We start from the raw sequence: 17,374 nt of genomic DNA on the forward strand, positions 1-17,374 counted from the left end.
GTAATATATGTAAATATAGAATATTTAATGATGTAAGTAAGAATGTAAGTATATGTCTAATTCATTTCTCACACATTTTATATAACAATTTCCTGGAATATTCCTAACTAATCCACAGGCAGAAAACACCTGTACATTCTCCAAGACTGCCAAAAGCTGAAGGGTGACCCCTGTGTTCACTCAATTCCCTAGGCAAAGCTCAATGTTACTCTGGTGGTCCAATTTCTTTAGCTTTCTTTTTAAATTAATATAGGGGCTGGTGCTGTGGCATAGGGGGTAAAGCTGCCGCCTGCAGTGCCAGTATCCCATATGGGTGCCGTTTCAAGTCCCGGCTGCTCCACTTCTGGTCTGGCTCTCTGCTATAGCCTGGGAAAGCAGAAGATGGCCCAAGTCCGTGGCCCCTTGCACCCACGTTGGGGACCTGGAAGAAGCTCCTGGCTCCTCACTTCTGATCAGCACAGCTCTGGCCAACTGGGGAGTAAACCAGCAGATGGAAGACTTCTCTCTGCCATCTTTCTCTCTGTGTAATTCTTTCAAATAAATATATATATATATATTAATATAGTCACTTTCATCCATGCTGTACGTTAGATGTCCAGAACTTGTTAGAACTGAAAGTTTGGATACTTTGGCACTCACTATTCCACACTGTTTCTGTGTTTGACTTTTTAAACTTCCACACATAAGTGAAGTCAACACAGTATTTGTGTTTTCTAATTTTTCACTTAGCAAAATGTGCTCCAGTGTGGGGAGCAACCCGGACTAGACTAAGTTACTGGAATTAAGACTTATTCTATGCATCTGCTCTCCCACAATATGGCGCTGGGAGAGGAGTAAACAGCTTCTACACAGCTGCCTCCAGTTCAACCAATAAACAGCAGGACTTGCTCCTGATTGGAGGAGAGCAGCGTACTCGGCGTGTGGGCAGCCGAGTTGGGATTGGCAGAGGAGGACTATAAAGGAGGAGAGAGACGGCATGCACCAGGAACATCTAAGAAGGAACATCTAAGGGGAACATCTGAGGGAACACCTGTGCAGCCCCCGAGAGAGCCGGCCGGCGGTGTGCCGCTCCCCTGCAGAAGTGGGGAATGTGGCAGGGGGAACCGCCCTTCCACGGAGGTGGAAGGGATAGTAGCCAACCCGGGAAGAACCAGCAGCAAACCCGGGGAGGGCCGAGCAGACGGGGGAACAGCGCAGGGTCCTGTGTCGTTCCTCCATGAAGAGGGGGAGCGACATAATGGTGCCGTGACTCGGATAGGAAACCTAGGACGGATAGGAAACTTAGGAGGGAAGAAATGGGAAGAAATGGAAGAATGTCGGAGAGAGAGACTAGCAAACAGCCTAGGGGAAAGCCGGATGAAAAGGGTGCCGGAAGAAGCTATTGAAAGCCTAGGCATAGACTCAGATACGGACTACGGGGGGAAGCTGGGAGAAATCTCTAAGGTCGAAAGCGAAAGTGAAAGCTAGAACAAACAGACTCGGATGCGGACTGTGGGGAGAGGCCAGGAGAAATGAGGGAGGAGTATTGTTGGAGGAAAGCTTGGGGAAACATACCGGGTAGAGAAAAATGTTAGGGAAATTGAAGCCGTCGGGGGCAGGCCGAGGCGGAGATGAAAGCCACTTTGGGATTCTCAAGTTAGCCCGGGAATAGGGGGCGAAAAGTTGAAACCAGAAGCGGAAACGTAAGCCAGATTGGGATCCGTCTGATTAGCCCGGGGAGCAAAGGACGGGAAGCCAAATCGTGGGGCGGAGATGTGAGCTGGGTTGAATTCGCCAGGTTAGCCCGGGGAACTTAGATTGAATGCTAGTGGCGGAGACGTAAGCTACGCTGTGTGACTCGCGGAGGCTGCCGCGCGCAGACAGAGCGTGCGGGGCTCAAGTAGATAGGGAACGCTGGGCTAGTGCGAAGCCGCGCAGATGAGAGAGGCGCGGGCTGAAGCGGCTCAGAGCCGGAAAGCCGCCGAGAAGCAGCCTCAGGGCGGGCGCCGGGAAGCCGCGGGGATAAGAGAAACAGAAGTTTAGAAGTAAAATGAGAGAAATAGGAATGCTGGAAGATAGAGGCAAAACGGGAGAAATAGGAATGCCCGGACATAGAGAAATAGAGAAATAGAAAGGCCTCCCCACAACAGGGCAATGAGAGAGCTTGGATTCGGTCTGCCTGATTAGTGAGGCAGTGAGCACCTGCGGGCGGCTAGCAGCTTATGCGCCGCAGGTCACCGAAGACAGGCACGTTATCAACACCAATAAGTCACCCCACAATTTGGCAATGAGAAGGCTTGGATTCGGTCTGCCTGATTAGTAAGGCGGTAAGCACCAGCAGGCAGCCCGACCAGAGTATGAGCTGCAGGTCACCGAAGATAGGCACGAATCAACACCAGTAGGCCTCCCCACAATATGGCAATGAGAAGGCTTGGATTCGGTCTGCCTGACTAGTAAGGCGGTAAGCACCAGCAGGCGGCTCGACCAGAGTATGAGCCGCAGGTCACCGAAGATAGGCACGAATCAACACCAATAAGTCACCCCACAATATGGCAATGAGAAGGCTTGGATTCGGTCTGCCTGATTAGTAAGGCGGTAAGCACCAGCAGGCAGCTCGACCAGAGTATGAGCCACAGGTCACCGAAGACAGGCATGCATCAGCGCCTAAAAACCTCCTCACAACATGGCGAAGAGAGGACCCGGATTCGGTTTGCCTGATTGATAGGACTTGTAAGAACCTGTGGCAACTCTAGCAAGCAGAGCAGAGTGTGTGCCGTGGGACACCGAAGACAGGCGCGTATCAACGCCAAAAAATAAAAAGAAAGGGGGATCTGTGGGGAGCAACCCGGACTAGACTAAGTTACTGGAATTAAGACTTATTCTATGCATCTGCTCTCCCACAATATGGCGCTGGGAGAGGAGTAAACAGCTTCTACACAGCTGCCTCCAGTTCAACCAATAAACAGCAGGACTTGCTCCTGATTGGAGGAGAGCAGCGTACTCGGCGTGTGGGCAGCCGAGTTGGGATTGGCAGAGGAGGACTATAAAGGAGGAGAGAGACGGCATGCACCAGGAACATCTAAGAAGGAACATCTAAGGGGAACATGTAAGGGAACACCTGTGCAGCCCCCGAGAGAGCCGGCCGGCGGTGTGCCGCTCCCCTGCGGAAGTGGGGAATGTGGCAGGGGGAACCGCCCTTCCACGGAGGTGGAAGGGATAGTAGCCAACCCAGGAAGAACCAGCAGCAAACCCGGGGAGGGCCGAGCAGACGGGGGAACAGCGCAGGGTCCTGTGTCATTCCTCCATGAAGAGGGGGAGCGACACTCCAGGTCCATCTATGTTGTTATAAATTGCAGGATTTCCTTCTTTGTTATGGCTGAGTAAAGTTCCATTGTGTGTGTGTGTATGTATGTGTGTGTACTGCATTCTCCATCCATGTGTTGACAGAGAACTTTCTGAATTGTGGCTATTGTGATTAATGCTACAGTGAACACAGCAGTGCAGATATCTTTTCAAGATACTGAGTTCATTCCCTTTAGATACCTACCTGGAAGTGAGATTGCTGGATCATATGAGAATTATATTCTTTTTTTTTAACTTATATTTTTAATAATATATTTTTTTAAAAACTTGGAGCTGGGATAAATGGCAGAGGGAGGAGGAGCCCAGAGCTTTACCCCTCAATTACCAGCTGCCTAGGGGGAGGGGCATCCAGCCAAGCCCCGTGTAACTTCTTGAGTCCCTAAGAGTTGTGGGTACAGACAACCCAAGGCTTCAAGGGGGTAAAGTCAGGAGGACAGGGAACCCGGAGCTTGGAGTGACAATGGAGACAAACACCCTGGGGTGGGGTGGTCAGGACATTTCTCAGAGGCCCAGGGCCCACAGAGGCATCCACCTGAGTACCCCCTTCCCCCAAGAGGCTCTGCAGAGGCCAGGCCCAGCCCAGGGACACTGGGAGGCAAATCTTGGCACCTGCCCCCAGCAAGTCCAGTTCCTCCCTGAAGTGGGTGAATGGAGGATGCCCATGCTCAGTCTCTTCATTCTGTCTTCTGCTCCCTGGGGCTGCGAGGGGTGGGGCAGGCAGGCAGAGTGCTGGGTGGCCACGGCAGGGCCTTCACTGGGAGGCCTGTGACGTGGGGTTCTCCGATTTGCTTTCTTGGCTGGACGGAGGCTTGCTGTTCCAGGGGCTGTTGGCACCCAGTGCAGGGGAGTTGTTAAAGCTGTCGTCAATGCCGTTGGCCGCGTCAAACTGGGTGTTCTCCAGACGGGTGATGAGCCTCTCGTCCTCGTCCCCGAACTCCCCGCCCATCAGGGTGGGCTCCCCCACCACCATCACATCCTGGCTGGAGAGGGCGAAGGTGCTGGCCGGGCTCTTCTTCTTGCTGTTGCTGTTGTTGGTGTAGCCACCCTCCGAACTCATGATGCTGCCCCTGACATCTTCCGTTTCCGCCGCTTGCTGGGCTGCTGCCGTGCGGGTTCCGCGGGGGGTGCTACCATGCGCTGCCACTTCTGGAAAAGGCAGGTCTTGAGGCAGTCTTGGGGGCTGAGGCTGTAAGTCTTGTGGCAGGACATGAGCTCCTGCATGGGCTCGAGTATCACACAGTGTCGGAGGTAGTTGAGAGTGGAGTTGGACAGCCCACACCGTGTGATGTTTTTGGACAGCTGATCCAACATCTGGGGGTCCTGGGCGTGCATGGCAAGGATGCTGCAGGGGATGAGCTCTCGGTGCTGCCGGATGCTGAAGTGCCACGTCTTTATCCTCATCATGTCGTCGCACATGAACTCCAGGTATAGCCGGCCCTCCACGCACACCTGAGTGAACATGGGTTTGCCGTGCTGGGTCACCCTGCTACCCTGGTCACAGTCGAGGGACACAAAGTGTCGCTCCCCGTCTTCGTGGAGGAACGACACAGGACCCTGCGCTGTTCTTTTGTCTGCTCGGCCCTCCCCGGGTTTGCTGCTGGTTCTTCCCGGGTTGGCTACTATCCCTTCCACCTCCGTGGAAGGGCAGTTCCCCCTGGCCACATTCCCCACTTCTGCAGGGGAGCAGCACACCGCCGGCCGGCTCTCTCAGGGGCTGCACAGGTGTTCCCTTACATGTTCCCCTTAGATGTTCCCCTTAGATGTTCCTGGTGCATGCCGTCTCTCTCCTCCTTTATAGTCCTCCTCTGCCAATCCCAACTCGGCTGCCCACACGCCAAGTACGCTGCTCTCCTCCAATCAGGAGTAGGTCCTACAGTTTATTGGCTGAACTGGAGGCAGCTGTGTAGAAGCTGTTTTCTCCTCTCCCAGCGCCATATTGTGGGAGAGCAGATGCATAGAATAAGTCTTAATTCCAGTAACTCAGTCCAGTCCGGATTGCTCCCCACACAAAGTTGCTGTGGAATGCCTCCTTGGGATGCTTAAGCACATAGTACAGCTCCGTGGCACCCCCCTCAAAGATGCTGCGGAAGTAGCGTGGGATGAGGGTCCGGCCAATAGTGTATCTCTTTGGTCCATCCTCCAGGCAGAAAGTGATGGTCAACATGGCGTTATCTTCAAAGAACTCGGTCGTGAAAGCATCCCACCAGAGATTGTCACACTCCTCTGTCCAGTTCTGAAGCCGTTTGTTAAGCTCAAATATCCTGTAGTCAGTTTGGTTGCCATATGGTGTATGCCTCCCAATCCCAGGCTCCAGGTATGTAGGCAGGTACGTGGGAGTTGGGCCTACATCCCGATCTAGCATGGTGCCGGGATGGAAGGGGGGGAAGGCGTTGCCGTTCGGGGGCTCCTTCGGCGAGTACAGCTTGAACGACTTGGAGGAGCAACCAGGACAGGCACAGCCCACTGACATCTTCACATCGCCCGCCGCTGGGGCCCCAGCCGAGTCACGGTGCCCGCCCCTTGCGGGGGGACAGGCCGGGCATGAGCCGCTGCCGCCGCCCGCGGCCCCCGCTGCCCTCGCCGCCGGCCCGACCCGGCCTCTGCCCGGTGCGGGCGGCCCCTGGCTGCAGCGAGGGGCCTGTCAGGCGCCGAGCAGACAGGCGAGAATTATATTCTTAATTTTTTTAAAGAACCTCGATACTGTTTTTACATAATGGCCAAACCAATTTTTGTTCCCAGCAACAGTGTATGAGGGCTCCCCTTCCTCACATCCTTACCAACAACACTTGTTGCTTATCCTTTTTTTATAATAGCCATGCTAATAGGTGTGGGATATCTCATTGTGGTTTTGATTTGCATTTTACTGATGATTAGTATTACTCAGCATGTTGAGTAATACTTTTCTGTATTGGCCATTTGTACTTATTTGTCATTTTTAGAAAAATGTCTATTCAGAACGTTTGTCCATTTTTTAGTCAAATAATTTGGTTTGGTTGGTTAAGGTTTTTCGCTTTTGAGTTGTCTAAGTTCTTGATGACGTTTTTGATATCAGTCCCTTATCAGATATGATTTGCAAATACTTTGTCCTTTCCATAGATTGTCTTTTCTTTTTGTTGATTGTTTCCTTTGATGTGCAAAAGGATTTTAGTTCCATGTAATGCAGCTTATTTGTTTATACTTTGATGTCATATCTAAAAAATCATTGCCAACTTTAGGGAGTTTTTCCCTATATTTTCTTCTAGGAATTTTGTGGTTTCATATCTTACATTTTAGACTAGTCCATGGGGCCAGCACTGTGGTGCAGCAGGTTAATCCTCCACCTGTGGCACCCGCATCCCATATGGGCACCAGTCCCAGCTGCTCCTCTTCTGATCCAGCTCTCTGCTATGGCCTGGGAAAGCAGTAGAGGAAGGCCCAAGCACTTGGGCCCCTGCCCACATGGAAGACCTGCAGGAAGCACCTGGCACCTGGCTTCGGATCAGCTCAGTTCTGGCCCTTGCGGCCATTTGGGGAGTGAATCAGCAGATGGAAAGCCCATCTCTCTGTCTCTCTCACTGTCTATAACTCTACTTCTCCAATAAATAAATAAAATCTTTAAAAAAAAAAGACTAGTCCATTTCAAGTTAATTTTTTATAAAATGTAAGACAAGGATCCAGTTTCATTGTGATATTTGGATACTCAGTTTTCTCAACATCATTTATTGAACAGACTTCTTTTCTCCATTGCATATTCTTAGCACCCTTATGCTGAGATTAAGTTGGCCACAAAGATTAGTTGGCCACAGATGCCTGGATTTATTTGGGGGCTCCCTATTTTGTCTCAATGGTGTAGGTGTCTGTTTTTCTGCCTAAACAATACTTTTTTGATTGTTACACCTCTGTAATGCAGTTTATAGTTGGGGAAGGCAATACCTCCAGTTTGTTCTTCAAATACAGTTGGTTGTCTTCAGTATTTTGTATTCCATATGAATTTTAAGATTATTTTTTCTATTTCTGTGAAAAATGCCATTGGAATTTTAATAGAGATTGATTTGATTCTGTAGATCATTTTGGGCAGGATGTATGTGTGAACATTTTAATAATACTAATTCTTACAATCTAAGAATAGAAGATTTCTTCCCACTTATTAGTGTCTTCAGTTTCTTTTTTCAGTGTCATAGTTTTCAGTGCACAGATCTTTCATCTCCTTGATTTAATTTATTGCAAAATATTTTAGTTTTTTATGTCATTGTAAATTAGATTATTTCATCTCCATTTCAGTGTCTTTTTTTAAACTTTTATTTAATGAATATAAATTTCCAAAGTACAGCTTATGGATTACAATGCCTCCCCCCCATAACTTCCCTCCCACCACAACCCTCCCCTTTCCCACTCCCTCTCCCCTTCCATTCACATCAAGATTCATTTTCAATTCTCTTTAAATACAGAAGATCAATTTAGCATATATTAAGTAAAGATTTCAACAGTTTGCACCCACATAGAAACACAAAGTGAAAAATACTATTTGAGTACTAGTTATAGCATTAAATCACAATGTACAGCACATTAAGGACAGATATCCTACATGAGGAGTAAGTGCACAGTGACTCCTGTTGTTGACTTAACAAATTGACACTCTATGAGTCTGCTGTGTATCTCGCTTCCCATGTTGGATCGTTCTACCCTTTTTTATTCTATCAGTTGGTATTAGCAGACAGTAGTCTTGTTTATGTGATCCCTTTGGCTCTTAGTCCTATCATTATGATCAATTGTGAGCAGAAATTGATCACTTGGACTAGTGAGATGGCATTGTAAATTAGATTATTTCATCTCCATTTCAGTGTCTTAGTTATACTATTTGGCAGCCACTAAATAGTGAGCTCCTTGAGGGCAGAGATCACATCAAATTCACCTCTCCCACCACCAAGTAAAGAACATTGGACAAAATAAGCATCTGGGGGCCGGCGCTGTGGCATAGCAGGTTAGAGCCGCCACCTACAGTGCCAGCATCCCATATGGGTGCCAGTTCAAGTCCCCACTGCTCCACTTCTGACCCTGCTCTCTGCTATGGCCTGGGAAAGCAGTAGAAGGTGGCCCAAGGACTTGGGTCCCTGCACCCACATAGGAGACCCAGAAAAAGCTCCTGGCTCTTGACTTCAGATCGGCCTTTACGGCCAACTGGGGAATGAACCAGCAGATGGAAGACCTCTCTCTCTCTCTGCATCTCCTCCACTCTGTGTGAAACTCTGACTTTGAAATAAATAAATCTTTTAAAAAAAATAAGCATCTGTAAATGTCTATGGAATGAATCAGCATGTTATACTGAGTTCTTAAGCCAACTCTGCATTTGGATTTAGTAACTCCTCCCTTCTCCTGTTTCCTCCTGTTTCATCTGAAAAAAGAGCTTCCTGCAAAACTTACTCCTCGTTGTTCACACCCAGGTAATGCATGTATCCTTAAGGATATCCTCTCTGTGCTCTTAAATGCATAGGTATAGTGTAGCTCTCTGACTCTGGGACCTGAATTTGGTGGTTAAATCTGAGAAGCTCTAATAGTAGAAATGGTCTTGTGCTTACAATTTTTAAACTTTTCTGACATTTTGCATTCTGTTCCGTCATATATCTCTTTAATATAAAATACAGCTTTCAGTTTTTATAAGTTAGATATTTTATATCTCACACACATAACTGCCTAACAAAATTGGTATTCTGAGGAGACAAGCCTTATTTACTCTGTAGTCTCACATGAACATTGGTATACCACTTATATACCCCACTTTGGGAAGGAGTTTATTTCTGTTTGCTTCAAGAAGATGTAAACGCAAAAGCTGTATGTAGGGATGTCACTGAAAGCTTAAATGACATTGTCCTGGCTTAATTTCTAACTGCTTCCTTTAAATTATTTCAGAAGCTTCCTTAGGATTCTTTTCCCCTTTTATCCCATAAAGAACAAAAGAAAGGATAGTTCAGTGTTGTATTTGCTGACTTGGAAATGCCTGGGAGCATCTGGATCTTGAGAAAGAGGTTGTTACTGGGAGAACAGATTTGGGAGTTGTCAGCAATTAAAGCTAAGGAAATGGATGGAGTGACTCAGAGTGCAGAGGGGAAGGAGGCTGAAGTCAGACATTAGAGAACAGACAGGATACAGAACTTAAGAAGGAGACTGAAAAATTGCCTTTAGGAGAGAAAAACCTGCAGAATTCATCAGAGTACTTACCGTGGTTTCTTGTACACAGGAAACACTAAAAAAAAAAAAAGAAAAAATTATCAAATACATTTACTAGATTTATTCCTTCTCCCCTTTAAAGCACTATGCAAGTATAGACAATACAAGGATGACCCCCTCAAAGGCCTAAAAGACTAGCTAGAGAAACAAATTATAAACAAGTAAGTACAAAATAGCAAGATAAGTACTATGAAAGTAGTTGCACATGAAGCATACTAGAGTAGCAAGAAAAGAGTTGGTTGATGTGGAACTTCGCAGAAGAAAAATGCTACATACAGCTGATTCTTGAAGAATGAGTGGGAATGCATCAAACTTGAAGGAGATAGGGCAGCTGGGAGGGCATGCCAAGCAGCAAGATCTGCAGGTTTAAATACACTGAATTGTGAAACAGTATGGAGTGATGAGAAATTTCAAGTAAGTAATTTGGTACAGCTGGGATGTACTATTTGAGAGAAAAGTGGAGAAAATGAAGCAGGAAAGCCAGGCAAGATCAAATTACAAAGAGCCCCGTAAGACATGATAAAGTGTTTGGATTTTATCCTGGATCCTAAGGAAAGCCACTGAAGGATTTTTAAATGGAGAGAAAAGGGATCAGATTTACTTTTCAGAAAGACTGTTCTTGCATCAAACTGGAAGATAGGTTAAAGGGGCAAAACTAGAAGCAAGCAAACCAAATAATTTTTCAATAACTCCAAGCAAAGTTATTGAAAAATCAGACTGAGCCAGAGGCACGGTGGATGGAAAGAGGCTGACAAGTCAGCTGCCATAGGAAAGGTGGAGTAGACTGACTACACATTGTGTGTCATTATGTGAGGTGGAGGAAAAAGTTAAGAGTCAAGCATGAGCCAGCGCCGCTAGGTGGAGGATTAGCCTAGTGAGCCACGGCGCCAGCACACCAGGTTCTAGTCCTGGTCAGGGCGCCGGATTCTGTCCCACTTGCCCCTCTTCCAGGCCAGCTCTCTGCTGTGGCCTGGGAAGGCAGTGGAGGATGGCCCAAGTCCTTGGGCCCTGCACCCCATGGAAGACCAGGAGAAGCACCTGGCTCCTGCCTTCGGATCAGTGCAGTGCGCGGGCCGCAGGGCGCTGGCCGCGGCAGCCATTGGAGGGTGAACCAACGGCAAAGGAAGACCTTTCTCTTTGTCTCTCTCTCTCACTGTCCACTCTGCCTGTAAAAAAAAAAAAAAAAAAAAAAAAAAAAAAAAAAAAAGAGTCAAGCATGACACCAGGTTCCTGCTTGAATAGTTGGAAAGAGAAATAATTCCATGCACAGAGAGTGAGGATGGTAGAGGAGAAGCGAAACTGGGATTCTCATGATGAATCCACACAACCAGGCCCACCCTACCAGGCCTCTGGCCCTTTCGAGACCACATTATCGTTACCCTTCAAATTTTATCCTCCAGTATCTGACCCCATAAACTCAGCTTGTGTCTAGCTCCCTCAGACCTTTAGACACAGATATCAAACCTCAGCCTCTTGCAATTCTAATCCTTTGGACCCTTCCTTTTCCCCTCTGTGTACAAAGATTTTCCTCCTTTTCAGCCAGTCCAGGATGTCATGATCCGACAACTCAACATTCTCACGCCAGTCCCTTGCCTTTTTTCCCACCCATCTTCTAATCACCAGATTTCTGTACTCTTGTGCCCTCATTGTTGAGCACTCCTAGGAATAAAACAAAAATCACACACCATTAGAACTGCTACCAACAGAGTTGGCCCTGAACACAAGCCTGGGTTGCTCACTCCTGCCACATCATTGACTCTTACAAACTTGCAATACTTTTCTTAAACCCTTATATTGCCTTCACCTCTTATTATCAGCTCTTAAACTCACTGCCTACTTCTCAGAAGAAAAAAAAGTGGCGTTTATATGCATAGTCTCCTCAATTTCTTATAATCTTAACCCTTATCTGTACCCAGGGCCTAAGCAATTATTGAAAAATATATTTACTGGAGACAGTTCACCAAAGGACAAAGCTACCCAAAGGCCAGCTGATCAAATTTTCTAAATTTATCCACCTAAAGAAATTTCTTATATATTTCAAAATCAAATTTGGCAAAATTACCAACTTGCCGAACTGTTTCTATTGGTCATTTGTAAAGTTTATAGCAATGTGTTCCATGGAAGGATTTAACAGCTTTGTGGAGTCTTTGAGGTTTTTTGTTTTTTTTTTTTTATTTTAAGATTTATCTTACTTATTTGAAAGACAGAGTTACAGAGAGAGGTAGAGACAGAGAGAGAAGTCTTCCATCCGCTAGTTCACTCTCCAGATGGCTGCAATGGCCGGAGCTGCACCAACCCGAAGCCAGGAGCCAGGAGCTTCTTCCTGGTCTCCCATGTGGGTGCGGGGGCCCAAGGACTTGAGCCATCTTCCACTGCTTTCCCAGGCCACAGCAGAGAGCTGGATCCGAAGAGGAGCAGCTGGGACCAGAACCGGCACCCATATGGGATGTGGGTAGTTCAGGCCAGGACTTTAACCCACTGTGCCATATCGCCGGCCCCAAGTTTCAGTTTTATTTAGATTAGTTTCACCAAAGTCTTTGTATTAGATTAATTATACAGCAGATTTAAGCCCAACTCTATTTAATGTCACTTTTGTATGTGATACATATTTCCAAACACTTAGGACTCATAGATAATACTCATTTGATCAAGCTGATAAACAAACATATGAATTAAAAAATAGTTAAAAATGAGCCATTCCAAGGCAAACTTTTCTTATTTGAAAGGTGGAGTTACAGACAGGGAGAGGCAGAGACAGAGACAAAGTCTTCCATCTTCTGGTTCACTCCCCAAATGGCTTCTCTCTGTCTCTCTACTTCTCTCTGTAACTCTGTCTTTCAAATAAATAAAATAAATCTTTATATATATATATATGCAAAATTCCTCAACAAAATACTTGCAAACCAGATACAACATAATAGAAAAAGAATTACACAGTATGCCAAGTAGAGTTTATCCCAAAAATGCAAGACTGGTTTACATCCTAAAATCTATTCATATAAAATATCATTATAACAGAGTAAAAAACAAAACCACATAATCAACTCAATAAGGAAAATATATTTGACAAAATCTGGTATTTTTTCATTATAAAATACTCAGTCAACCAGCCAAAAAGGTAAATGGCTCAGCCCAATAAAAAGCATATATGATATATGAAGGCCAGCACTGTAGTGTAGTGCATAAAGCCACCACTTGCAGTGCGTCCTATATGGGCACCCATTCAAGTCTGGCTGTTCCACTTCCAATACTGCTCTCTGCTATGGGCTGGGAAAGCAGTAGAAGATGGCCCAAGACCTTGGGCTGTTGCACCCGCATGGGAGACCCAGAAGAAGCTCCTGGCTCCTGGCTCCTGGCTCCTGGCTCCTGGCTCCTGGCTCCTGGCTCCTGGCTTCGGATTGGCCCAGCTCCGGCCATTGCAGCCATCTGGGGAGTGAACCAATGGATGGAAGACCTCTCTCTCTGCCTCTCTCTCTCTGTAACTCTGACTTTCAAATAAATAAATAAATCTTTAAAAAAAGAATAAAGCATATACGAAAAAGCCACACCTGGGATTAGCATTATTGTGCAGCAGTTAACATGCCAAGTGGAACACCTGCATTCCCTATGAGAGTGCCTGGATTTAAGTCCCTGCTCCACTTATGATTCAACTTCCTACTAATGCATGCCCTGAGAGGCAACAGATGATAACTCCCTTGCACCTGTCACTCATGTGGGAGCCCCAACAAATGATATCAGAACAACTGAATATCCACAGGCAAATAATAAAATTGGACCTCTACCTCACACCATATACAAAAGTTAAGTGGATAACCAACCTAAGTGTTAGAGTTGAAGCGATTAAAACTCTCAGAAGAAAACATATCAGTAAATCTTGCCCTTGCTTTAGATAATGATTTCGATATGACACCAAAAGCCCAACCAACAAAAATTGGATAAACTGAAATTCATCAAAATTAAAAACTTCTGTTCTTCAAAGCTTGCCATCAACAAATGAAAGGACATTCCCCAGCACGGGAGAAAATAATTACAAATCACCTATCTGATAAGGAACTTCTATCCAGAACATATTAAGAATACTTACAACTCAAAAGGAAAAAGACAATCCAATTTAAAAATAGGAAAAGGGTTTGAATAGACATGCAGTCTATTGAATAGATATACAGTCAGTTTCGGGTTGACCAGAATGTGGGTGTCATATCTGGTTCTCACTGTGAAGACCAGAGAAAATTTCGTCATACTTTCAGAAGTAGGACAGGAAAATAGCACATTTGAATTATGCCCAGGACTCTGTTCTTTTTTTTTTCTGGAGCTATAATACAAATTTTTAGTTATTGATATCATACTGTAAAGAACAATGAAGAAAATCGTATTTAAATAGAGGGTAACATTTCTTTGGGCGATAAATCCAATAGAATGCTTCCTATTGAAACCTATATCTAATGGTGATAATGTATAAACTAGTTTCTAAACAGATGTACATTTTTAAAGATTTACTTCATTTATTTTGGGGAAAGGGAAAGAAAGAGAAAAAAAAAGTATTCCATTTCCTGGTTCACTCCCCAAATGGCCACAGCCACCAGGGCTGAGCCAGGCCAAAGCCTGGAAATACATCTGGGTCTCCCACGTGAGTGGCAGGGGCACAAGTACTTGGGACATCATCTGCTGCCTTCCCTGGCGCATTAGCAGGAAGCTGGATCCAAAGTGTAGCAGCCAGGACTCTAACCAGCACTCTGAAATGGGATGCTGGAATCACTGTGCCCCAATGCCAGCCCCCAGATACAACTTTTTAATAAATGATAAAAGCTAAGTTTTGCTCAGGAACACTAGTATTCACATACCATGTAGGTTGTCTTATAGCAGATACTGAAGTTTGCCAAGCTTCAGACAGCAAAATGCTAAGTTGTGAGTTCAGTTTTGGCCAGCTAGCTGTTTCCCCTTATCCTGGAGTCTCTTATGTCATGTACTACTGAAAGCATCCTATCACCTCCACTTCTCTTCTCACAATTGAATCCACTATGGTAGATTCTTCAAGTTCTTAAGATGCAGTCCCTACCAAAAAGCTTCCTACAAATCCACTGGATATAACAATGTTCTCTCTCAAACATCTTATTGCTTGTTCAATTATACTGTTTCTTTCAGGTGCTGCTTTATTTGCTTGTTTCTTACTCTGCATTTTTGTTTTGTTCACATCTTTATTAGTAAAAGTACTTTATTTCCCTCTTGTATGTGCTTTATACCATGTTTTACAAAGTCATGAAGTTCACAGCTTTATACCAAAATGTAAGAAGGCTAGGCTATTTGCTTATAAACATTTTTAAAGTCAAGTCATCGGCCGGCGCCGTGGCTCACTAGGCTAATCCTCCGCCTTGCAGCGCCGGCACACGGGGTTCTAGTCCCGGTCGGGGCGCCAGATTCTGTCCCGGTTGCCCCTCTTCCAAGCCAACTCTCTGCTGTGGCCAGGGAGTGCAGTGGAGGATGGCCCAGGTGCTTGGGCCCTGCACCCCATGGGAGACCAGGAGAAGTACCTGGCTCCTGCCATCGGATCAGCGTGGTACCCCAGCCGCGGCGGCCACTGGAGGGTGAACGAACAGCAAAGGAAGACCTTTCTCTTTGTCTCTCTCTCTCACTGTCCACTCTGCCTGTCAAAAAAAAAAAAAAAAGTCATCTTAGTTATTCTCAACCATATTCGATAGAAAAAATCAGAAACCAAGGGTGCTGGAGCAGCTCTAGGTTATAAGAAAGATCTCCAGCTGCCTTTTCTTCTTGTCCTTCTCCTTCCCCTATTCATATGGGCTGTGACCTTGAATTCAGAGAAAATCTTAAGTCACCATGTGACCCAGCAGTGCCACATACTGCAATTTGGAGGTGAGAGACTGTAGTAGGAACTCAGTGTAGTCCAAATCACCTCCAACATAGCTTCTCTACTTACCTCTTAAAATAGTCCTCTTAAATCCTGAGGATCCTATTAATTTGGGCGCAGGAATTATACTCCTATTTTATAAATGTGGCAGACAGGAACAAAACTTCTAAGTAAGCATATAGAAGTTGCAGTTATTTAAGCAAACCAGATACATGCTGTTCAAATCACAGTGTTCACATCTTCTTCAACTCTCTTCTAGTCACTCTGCACATAGCCACTATGACTGGCAATCAGAAGGAGAAGAAACCCACCACCTACTGCGGTTGCTGTGAGTTTTCCAACTTTCTGGAACAAAATTCCTGCATACCAGTCAGTCATACCACGCATTACAATCTGGGTAACTACTGAGTATGTTTCTACCGGAGGTCCCAAACTGTGGCCAAATGCTCAATTCCGCCACTGGCATCTTGTTGCATACTCAGTTAAATCCAACACTTTGTAAGAGTTGTCATCACTTTCATATTCTTGGGGAGAGGGTATCCAAGTCGCCATGATACCACTGGCCCACAGTGCTTTGTTCTTAACAAGACCTGCCTCACAGGAAACTATTTTACCAGAGCCTAAACAACTTGAATTTTACTGAATCATAACCAATGTGGAGGAAGGGAATTACTCAACTTCAACCCCCTCCAGCCCTGGTCTCTTTAATATGCTCTGTGTTTGGGAAAGGGGGGTGGTGGGGGAGATGAATGGCTGAGAAGCGCTTGTGAAGATCACAGCCCAGGGACACAGGCTCACTAAAAGATGCAGACTTAATCATAAACTACAGAATTCTTCCATTTCTCCTCATAACTTTTCACCACATTAATAGGACTCCTGTTTAACAACAGAGTTAGAGCTTAAACAAATGCAATCCTCAAACCCTAGTTAAGAAGGAAACTAGGAAAAGTCAAAGACACAGGAAAGACAAAAACAAGAACAACAGAAGAAAATTTAACCTCTGACACCACAGCTACAGCAAACAGTAAACACAGACTAGCTCCTAGTCAAATGAACATAAAACAACATGCTAAAGGAACATAAAACAACATGCTAAAGGCCTCTCTACCTCAATTCCTTTTCCTTGATAGGTCATGCCCACGTTCAGCAAAAAATTTACAAGGCCAAAAGTAAAAACCACAATCTCAAAAAACAAAGCAAGCATCAGAATCAGACTCAGACTTGCAAAAGATTTGGAATTGTCACACTGAAAATTTGAAATAATAATGATTAATATTATTATATGATTACACTTACTGCATCATTATTATATGATTAAGAATACTAATGGAAAAAGTGGATAACATGAAAGAACAAATGGATAACATAAGCAGAGAAAAAGAAACTCTAAAAAACAATATAAAGGAAACATTAGAAATTAAAAACATTTATAATGGAAATAAAGAATGCCTTTGATAGATTTATCAATATACAGGACATGACCAAGGGAAGACTTACTAACTGGAAGACATATCAGGGGGCCAGCGCTATGATGTAGCAGGTAAAGCTACCACCTACAGTGCTGGCATCCCATATGGGCACTGGTTCGAGTCCCGGCTGCTCCACTTCTGATCCAGCTCTCTGCTATGGGCTGGGAAAGCAGCAGAAGATGCCCCAGGTCCTTGGGCCCCTGCACCCACGTGGGAGACCCTGAAGAAGCTCTTGGCTCCTGACTTCAGATTGACACAACTCTGGCTGTTGCGGCCATCTGGGGAGTGAACCAATGGAAGGAAGACCTCTCTGTCTCTCCCTCTGCCTCTGCCTGTGCCTCTGCCTCTCTGTAACTTTGCCTTTCAAATAAATTAAATGAATATTTTTTAAAAAGATTTATCAATAAAAATTTATTAAACTGAAAAGGCACAGAAGGCCTGATATTGTGGCACAGCAGGTAAAGCTGCTGCTTGCAAAGCCCACATCCCATATCAG

At 45.4% G+C, this 17,374-nt stretch overlaps 1 protein-coding gene, 1 long non-coding RNA gene and 1 pseudogene across 3 annotated transcripts; 1 reads left to right on the forward strand and 2 right to left on the reverse strand.

Annotated features, from left to right (window-relative positions):
- Nucleotides 1-785: 785 nt before the first annotated feature.
- LOC100338374 (LIM domain-binding protein 1-like) lies at nucleotides 786-5,890 on the reverse strand. The gene is given in 3 exon segments (XM_051823803.2): nucleotides 786-4,410; nucleotides 4,413-4,863; nucleotides 5,351-5,890. Coding segments are annotated over 3 exon segments (1,230 nt in total). The 5' UTR covers nucleotides 5,813-5,890; the 3' UTR covers nucleotides 786-4,093.
- On the forward strand, nucleotides 5,517-6,948 carry LOC138849682 (uncharacterized). 2 transcript variants are annotated; one of them, XR_011388730.1, is made up of 2 exons: nucleotides 5,517-5,656; nucleotides 6,616-6,948. It is a non-coding gene; the product is annotated as an uncharacterized lncRNA (long non-coding RNA). The 2 variants fall into 2 exon arrangements; XR_011388729.1 differs by having other exon boundaries at nucleotides 5,527-5,656; nucleotides 6,585-6,948.
- Nucleotides 6,949-12,712: 5,764 nt separating this feature from the next.
- Nucleotides 12,713-16,757, reverse strand: LOC100357289 (FUN14 domain-containing protein 1-like; annotated as a pseudogene).
- Between the last annotated feature and the right edge of the window lie 617 nt (nucleotides 16,758-17,374).

Source organism: Oryctolagus cuniculus, chromosome 1 (genome assembly GCF_964237555.1).
Source record: "Oryctolagus cuniculus chromosome 1, mOryCun1.1, whole genome shotgun sequence".
In the NCBI taxonomy this organism is placed as follows: Eukaryota; Metazoa; Chordata; class Mammalia; order Lagomorpha; family Leporidae; genus Oryctolagus; species Oryctolagus cuniculus.